Source organism: Lonchura striata, chromosome 1 (assembly GCF_046129695.1).
Source record: "Lonchura striata isolate bLonStr1 chromosome 1, bLonStr1.mat, whole genome shotgun sequence".
Lineage (NCBI taxonomy): Eukaryota > Metazoa > Chordata > Aves > Passeriformes > Estrildidae > Lonchura > Lonchura striata.
The window spans coordinates 48,392,544-48,400,964 of record NC_134603.1 but is presented as its reverse complement, the minus strand read 5'-3'; the positions used below and the strand labels follow the sequence as shown (position 1 = coordinate 48,400,964).

Here is an 8,421-nt window from a genome sequence, read left to right as displayed (position 1 = left end):
GCGAGGGTTTGTTGGGGGGTTTGGGGGGTTGCTTTCCGACGTCTTGGATGCGGGGCTCGTTTTGTCTTTGGAAAGACTCCTGTAAGGTTTGTGTGGTGAGCTGGAAGGAAGCGGGTACCTACGTGTCCTCCTTCGCTCCCGGCCCGGGCGGGGGACGGGACCAGCCCCCGGGCAGACGGTAAGATAGGAGTCCGTACATAGAGAGATGAGGTGAAAATGGTTTATCTCGTTAGAAACCGGACCACAGGTGAACACTACACATTCTTTTATGACAAAAGTTTGTTTTATGAAATAAATTTTACTAAGCAATAAGCCAGAATGTAGAAAAATACATTTTACCTCCAAACTCAATAAACAAGGAACAAAAACTTTCGTAGTAGTGCATAATTCTTTAGTGGTAGCTACAACAGGGGTTCCTAAACTTGTACAATAAGAGCTTGCATAAAACAGAACAAAGGAGTGAGAGAGCGTTCACAATCTTTTTTTTTTTTTTTTTCCCAAAAAAGAACATAACCCAAAAAGGTGACTCAGGTGGGTTAAACAGAGCTCGGAAAAGTTCGAAGAGAGGATGAGAGGCAGGAGGTCCTACAAGAAAAAGCAATCAAAGAAAAGAGCAACTCCGACCGAAAAATGCAAAGGCGAGAACCCTGCTCATTATTACACATGATGAGAAGCATGGACAGCACTGGAGAGTAACACACTATACTTTGCATCCAGGTCCAGTACCGAGCTGCCCGGGGCAGTTGGGTAGCGGATCGGAGGTGGGATCGCCTCGTCTTACCTCGACCCTTGCGGCACCGGCTCCGGTACAGGCTCCGGCCCGGGGTGCGCCGGGGGCCGCCCCCGCTCACTTCCCCACTCTTTCCAAACGGGTCCTGTCTCTGCTTTGGCTTTGTTCTGCAACTCTGCCCAGACAGCCAGAAGAGCAATGCACGGGGCTTAGTAGTTACTGCTCTTGCTGCTGGTTCGGGATTTTGGGGTTGGGGTTTTGAGTTTGGCTATTTTTGGTTTTGTTTTGATTTTTTTTTGTTATTATTATTTTAGTTTTGGTGTTTTTAACTATTTCTCCCTCCAATAGGCAACAGAGATGCACAATTTGGATCGAGCTGTTGTTTTCACAAGATAATTATCCTCTAAGCTCATTGTTTGAGGATACACTAATAGAGATACAACTGGAATCAAAGAAAGCAGGAGAGAAAAAAAATAATCGAAATCTAGAAGAAAGGGGACGCAACCCCTTCAGAGAGGCTAGTGGCAAAGGAGCCTGCCTTGAGACTCACCAGGGGAAAAATCTGCTTCACCAATTCTCCCAAATCAATTTCCTCATAATCCCCCTGGGAGCAGGTCATCCTTCTCTATGTACAGTAGCAAATGGTGAAAATTAATGTCTTCGACCCTGTCTCGGATAAAAATACTGTCCTTTTAATTTCTGTTACAAAAATAGGAGTAATATTCAAAACAATGATTGTCTCTTTTTTTCTATTTATTTTATATAAAAACATAAACAGCTCAGGCGAATTCTTGTTCTTGTGCAGGCTTTTCATGAATTGTTCTTTACTATTCTTAGTAGTATTTATATATATATATTTATATATTATATATAACTTAATGATTGGTCCACAAAGTAGATCTGTGCGTTTCTCTAGTGCTTTTTGTACAAAAGAAAAACAATATTATTATCAAAATATTCATTTAATGGCTTTACTTCATACATAAATACATGTTTAGATAACACAGGAGCGGTGATTGTTCAGTCAGTTTGGAAATGACTTTTGTTTTTGTTTAGATTTTGTTGTTGTTGTTGTTGGGTTTATCTCTCTCTCCCTCTCTCTCTCTCTCTCTCTCTCTCTCTCTCTCTCTCTTAGGACTTTGTATACACAGGAGTGGCTGGTTACTCACATCGCTACAAATACGCTACTCGGCGTCCTTTGTTTTTAACTCTTTGTTTATACCTTTTCCCCAGGACGGCTGCTAGGTATTTCTTGACAGCCATTTGTTTCCGGTAGCGGCTGTAGCTGTCCGTGAAGATGCCGTCTATGTGCCGCTTGGTCAGCGGTTCCGCATCGTCCCCCAGGCCGCCGCTGGCACCGCTGCAAGCACCGAGAAGCACAGCTGCATCAGGCGGGGCCGCTCCGCCCCCCTCCGCGCCCCTCCGCACCGCCCCCTGCCCCGCGCAGCCCCGCGCCGGCCGCTGCCCCGGCGCAACACGTTGCGCGGAAGATGCGCGGGGAGACAAAGGCCGCGCCGAAACCCGGTCCCGACGCTGTGCGCGCAAGTGGCGGCGGCGGGAGAGACAATATCTCCCCTCCATGAATTATTCATTGCGGCCGCGAAAGCTGCTCTCCTTGGGGCTTCATTAACGTGTTACCTTCTGCCGAAGGGCAGCGGGTGGCACCAGGCTCGCCCCTGCCCCGCCGGCGGCGGGGAGCCCCGGGGAGCCCCGCCCGGCGGCTGGGGGTGCGCAGGGCTTCAACCGAGCCTCCGCTGCTGCAGCTGAGCCCTCGATCATCGCTCTCGATAAGCTGCTCCCCCCAGCAAACCGTAAGGACTGCCCAACTTGCTAATTTTAAATCGGTTGATTATAAAAATTTATAGAGACATAGATTATATATAGATATATAGATATATAGATATACAGATATATAGATATATAGATATATAGATATACAGATAGATACGCATGTGTGTGTCTATCTATTTATATATATATATATATATACATACATATATATCCGTATGCCCGAGCATAGTAACCCAAACCAACCTCCGCGAACACCCGCGCTGACAACCAGGCTCACGCTGCACCGGGAGCGGCCAGGGGCAGGCAGTGTTTGGGGAGCCGGACTCCATCGTGGGCGCAACGCATTCCCGACCCCGGCCGGGGCAGCTTTGTTCCCCCCAGCCGCAGCCCTTCCAGCGCCTCCGCTCCAGCAGCACCAACGCCCACCGCGGAAAAGAACAAGCAGAGAGGCTTACCCAACCCGCTTGGCCATCAGGGAGTGCAGATATTTCCTGGCAGATAACTGGCCCAGGAGTTTCCTGTAGGCTTTGTTGAAGATCCCATCGGCGTGCCTGGGCAGAGGGAAGAGCCCGCGGGTGAGCGGCGAGGCCCGGGAGCCGGCTGCGGCGGGTTGCAAGAGCCCGGGCGGCAGCGGTGGCCATCCCTCTCCGCCAGCGAGCGGAGGGCGGCATCTCCCCGCGTCCCCCGGGACCCCTCGTCCCCACCCAGATCCCTCCCCGCCGCGCTCGCTCGGTTCCGCGCCGGCTGGGCACTTCTGCTCCGTTTGCGGGAGCATCGCTATCCCTCCTCGGCGCGGGCGGCTCCCCCGCTCCCTCCCCCGCGCTGCTGGAGGTAAGGCGCCTTTTCCATTTCTTCTGTGCTTTACACTGGGCACCGGGACTTGGGCAATATTGGGTTTGGGATTTCTATTTCTATTTTGATATTGTTGCTGTTCGCTTGTCAGGTATCATTACTATTTTTCCCCCAATCGGTTCTGCCAGACCCGTTTTTCTCCCTACTTCAAAATCACGCCTGACGCCCCGCGAGTTGCAGTCACCTCTTTTCCGGTGGGTAATACAAGGTGTACATCTCGCCGATCATGGAGGACGGATTCGCTATACCGAGGGGCTCTTGGTCGTAGGCGAAGTCCTGCAGAGTGTTCCCGTCCTCGTCGTAGACTTCATCCTCCAGCCTGGCAACGAGAGCAGCAAGAAGGAGTCAGCCGGGCTCCGCTCCCCGCTGCCGGCTTCCGGCTGCCTCGGTGGCCGCCCCTTGGCGGAGCCGACCCGGGAGCCCCGGGAGCCCCGTCCGACTGCCCCATCCCCTCCCTGCACCCGCCCGCTCCCCATCCCCGCCCTCTCCTCTGCGGGGCAGGACCGCGGAGGAGGGAACACACCCGCCGTCAGACGTGCTCCAAGAAACCCCCCAAACATGCCCCCCTCCCCCCGCCCTCCGCGGCCCACGCCCTGGCCCGAGAAACATCCCCTCTCTGCCACAGCCGTGGCTGGTGCTTCACAAGCGGAGCGCACGCCCAGGCGCGCAGGCTGCCGCTCACACACGCGTTCGTGTGCCAGGGGCTGGGCTGGAGCCGAGCAGCCTCCGCGGCCGAGACGGGGCGGTGAGCGGCAGCCCCACCGCCGGGGACCGCGCCCCGCTCCTCCCCGCAGCGCCCGCCGGGACGTGGGGCCTTCGCCTGTTGTTTTTCGTTGAATGGTGCCTCTGCCCTTTGAAATCTCGCCAGTTTTGTGTGTGTCCCAGCCCCCCAGCACCCGCTCTCTGCCTCCCTCTCTGCAGTACGATGTAGGTCATTGCACGTTACAGGCAGCTATTTTTGTCTGTGAGCTTTAGCGGAGGTATTAATAATAGATGCCGCTAAAGTGTTTCACTCCTGCTAATTCAGGCGCTTGAATGAAGAAAGCCGGCTTGCTGCCGGCTAATGGCCCTTCAGGCCACTGAGCCCGCTGCCCCCTAGCCGCACTGCCCAGGAAGATGACGGGGGCTACTCCGAGCCAGCTCCGACAGGCTCCTGATTACTGCAAGGACACCTCGGAGCCCCAAAAAAGACACCCACCTCGGACAACCTTGCGCTCCCGGAATCACCTCCCCCCCACCCCTTCATCTCCGCTCACCGCACGGCAGTGACCCCCGCAGGGCACCCCGGAACAGAGACAAGCGCCAGTGGAGCAGGACGACAGCACCGAGCCCAAAACTCCCCCCCAAGCCAAGCATCACCGGTCGCCCGAGCAGAGGACAAGCAGGGTGAGAACAGGCTGCCATCGGCCGTCCCGGACCAGGTACCCTGAGCCCCCAGCTGCAGACCAGCGTAGGAAACTCCCTTGTGCTGGTGCTTCTGGGGGTCCTCCACTCCTGCCCCAAACACAGAGGAATTCAAACGCCCACGGCTCCCAGCTGGAGAGGGACAGCGCAGGCATCAGCCTGCGGCTGGAGCCCAGAAAGACAACTCCGAATATAGAAAGCCAAACAACCTTGTGCCAGCCCCTTTCCCTCTTGAGAAGGGCTGTCATACACAGACAGGTAAACAGGGGAAGAGACTGAACCCCCACCAGCTCCAATACCGCTACAGGAACCATGACAGCTCCCACATGCTTGCAGACAACGGTGCACCCGCCCCGCGCCCCGCTCCCCCTCAGCCGGACAGGCGATGCTCGGCCCGTACCCTGGGCGAGCTGCGGGCAGCCAGAGGCTGCCAAGGGCCTCGCAGGACAGGGGGCAGACAGGGGGAGAGAAGCTTTTGGGACCCGTTGACATGCAGCCGGGACCTCGGCCCGCTGTCGCCGACATGCAGAAGAGAAGGTGCCCCCACTCCCGGGGACCCCACCACAAGAGGCCGTGGGTTATCGTGCCGGAGTCCCGAGGAGAGGAACTGGGGGATGCCAGTGCAGCCGGTGAAGGGGGTGGACACACAAAACCCAAGTGGAGGGGATTTCCTTTGGTAACTCTACTTCACATCCCCTCTCATTTTCCTCCCCGGTAAGATTCCTCTGCCCTTAGCTAAAGTGGGGCTGAGAGGGCCTGAAATGGTCCCGACGGAGCTCCCGGACAGCTGACGGACCTACCTGAGCGCCGGGTACTGAAGTCCGGCCGCAGGTGAGCAGTAGACGCTGCAGTGCATTATTATGCCATAGACCAGGAGTGCTAAGATCGCTTTGCTACACATTGCCACTCTGTGCGGGAGGGAAAGGATACTGCTGAAAAAAAAAAAAAAAAAAAAAAAAAAAAAAAAAAAACCGAAAACAAATAAAAAAAATTCACTAACAAAACCCCAAAGAAACCACCCCACGTCTCACCAACCCCCTGGCCTCTCCTGCCGGAAAATGAAGCAGAGCGGCCCCGGGGGACAAGCGCCCTGGGCAGCCGGGTGCCAGCGCGGAGCGGCACGGAGAGGAGCAGAGCGGTGCCCGGCGCAGAGAGCCGCGGCCGCCGCCCGCCCCGTCGGTGCCCGCCCGCCCGCCCCGGGACCGCTGCGGGAAGGCCCGGCGAGCCACCTCGTGTCCTTACCATTAAACTCTAGACACCCGGCACTGAGAGCGTTTGGCTGCGAAACTAAAACGGCAGGTCTTGCTGGGGAAAAAAATTAAAGACCCCAAAAGGGAATGGGAAGAGAAATCGAGCTCTCGCCCAAGTTGCGTCCAAAAGGAGTTAAAACCCTCGTGACATCGCCTCTCCTATGGGCGAAGGACCGGCAGGATGCAGAAGAAGCAGAAGCGGCAGCAGTTAGTTGTTTGCTGGTTTTAGGGCTATCCACTCCAAAAAGAAAAAGAGAGACAGGAAGGGGGAAAAAAGGATGAAGGAAAAAAGTTTGCAGGTAGCAGCACAGATCTGGAGTGGAGTCTACAAGGTAATTGAGTAAGAGGGATGGAGCGAGATGTCGCCGGAGAACCGAGCGCTGGGGAAGAGGGAAGAGAGCGAGCGAGTCCGGGAGAGAGCGGAGGCGGGAACCGCGGGCTGGCTGCGTGCGATGTTGTCTTCCCCAGATCTCTCCCCTCACTGAGCGCCTTCAGCCTTCTCTTCTTCTCCTGCTCGGTGGCTCCAAACTTGACCAGCCTTCCGCAGCCTTCCGTCTGATACGCAATTAGCAAGAAAATCTTTGCAAACACCCCGCTTCAGCAAGAGCCCTCTTCGTAAACATTTGCCTGCTTGTCACCTTAGAGGACGGGCAATATTGTTTGTTGCCCCCGTAGTGGTGTCCGGATTTTTATTCATGAATCAAATGCCTTTTTTTTTTTTCTCAGTCACGTAATAATCGGGTATCAGAAAAGACGTCACCACCCCAATTCCTCAAGGAACACAGTTCTGTGTCGTCCTCAAAGATGAGCTTATCAGGAGTCATAAAGCTTTTCATAAACACCAACTCACACTTCCTCCCCCCCTCCCCAAAAAAAATAAAAACCTAACAATCAAACAAACACTCAGAAAAGCCCCACCGCACAAACCTAAAAGGATGTTCGCCACTGTAAAGTTTTACCTGACGTGGGAAGGGAAGCGGAGGAGAGCAGTTAGGGGTGGGGTGGGGGTCCCCCGGCTTGTTGGGCTCCCCCACGGCTTTGCTCCGGGTCTTTCCGCGGGGCCAGCTCACCCCACACGCAGGCCGGGGCCGCCGCTGGGCGCAGGCCCCCGCGGAGCCGCCCGGCTCTGAGCGCGCAGGCGGAGCAGCCGCGGTGCGGAAACCCCCACTTCCGCGGAGATTTAAGAATATAAGTGCCTAATTTTTTTTGTCTCCAGGCCCCCACTTTTATTTATTTTTTTTTTCTTTTCTCTTTTCTTTGTATTTTTTTTTCCTTTTTTTTTTAAGAAAAGGATTGTTACTATTGTTCCCATTACACAAGGCTCCCCCCTCGGGGAAACCAGCAGCGCCATGACCGCTCTGCGTGCATTGAAGCCGCGGGGCGTAAGGGACAAGCCCCGCGGCCCCGTCGCAGGGAGGGTCCCACGCTCTGCCGGCGCTGCCCGGGGAGGAGGGGGGCGGCTTTTCCCCTCACTCCCGTGGCCCTTCCCTTTCGTCTCTCCGCCTTGTGCAGAGACAGATGTGAGGCTCGCAGCGCTTGGCAGAGAGGGAGGGAAGAGCATCGCCATGAGGAAAAAAAAAAAAAAAAAAAAAAAAAAAAAAAAAAAAGTTGATTTGCCGGAGGGACCGGGGAGGAAATCCCTTCTCTGGGGACTTCCCCGCCGCCGGAATAATTTTCCCCCGAAGTGATGCGCCGGGCGCGGGCCATCGGCGGGCTCCCAGCCGCTGCAATTGCTGCTTGTCTCCGCACTCCCCTCCCTCCGCGACCGAAAATGTGCCCTTCATTTCCGAGAATTACCCAAAGAAATACAGGCTTCAGGAGCCATTACTAGACATTTTAATTATTGGGACCATAACCAGAGCGTTCAGGAAGCAGCAATAATATAGTTCTCCTGTTTCCTATTTGAATGGGTTTGGTGTAACATACTTGGATGAGTTATTTGAGCCCAAATCGATTTCTCAAAAACAACAACAACAAAAAACACACCATACAATTACATTCCTATTACGGTCATTTAAGGTTTCAATATTTTCCGGAGCTAAAGGAAATTTGACGTGAATGAGTGATTGCCGCAGAAATGGCCAACGACGCGATCCCGGGCGAGGATGGAGGATAGGGACGGAGCGGGACGCTATCCCCGTTGTCATTCTGCGCCGGGCCTTTCGGGCCGGGAAGGAGAAGGAACGGGGCAGGGCGGGGCGGCCGGGGAAGCGGTCACCCCGCCGCTCCCGCTGGGGAAAGACACCCCACCGCTCCCGGTAGGAAAAGGGGCGCCGGGCGACTGCCGGTAGGAAAAGGGTCACCCGCGGCTCCCGCTGGAGCAGGAGCACGCCGCTGCTCCCGCTGGAGCAGGGGCACCCCGCTCCCCGCGCCGGGCCCGCGGCGCGCCGGGGC

General features: G+C 55.4%; 1 protein-coding gene across 6 annotated transcripts; it reads right to left on the bottom strand.

Moving 5' to 3' along the window:
• Window positions 1-206: 206 nt before the first annotated feature.
• Window positions 207-7,129, bottom strand: ADCYAP1 (adenylate cyclase activating polypeptide 1). Of its 6 annotated transcripts, none has more exons than XM_077784061.1 (5): window positions 6,987-7,129; window positions 5,578-5,706; window positions 3,558-3,692; window positions 2,977-3,072; window positions 207-2,090 (listed from the first exon to the last, which is right to left on the bottom strand). In XM_077784061.1, the coding sequence occupies exons 2-5, from the start codon at window positions 5,676-5,678 to the stop codon at window positions 1,904-1,906; spliced, it is 519 nt and encodes a 172-aa protein (XP_077640187.1). In that variant the 5' UTR covers window positions 5,679-5,706; window positions 6,987-7,129; the 3' UTR covers window positions 207-1,903. The 6 variants fall into 6 exon arrangements, with proteins under 6 accessions (XP_077640187.1, XP_021407196.1, XP_021407197.1 ...); XM_021551521.3 differs by having other exon boundaries at window positions 5,578-5,685; window positions 6,987-7,128; XM_021551522.3 differs by lacking the exon at window positions 6,987-7,129 and adding an exon at window positions 6,955-6,968 and having other exon boundaries at window positions 5,578-5,685.
• Between the last annotated feature and the right edge of the window lie 1,292 nt (window positions 7,130-8,421).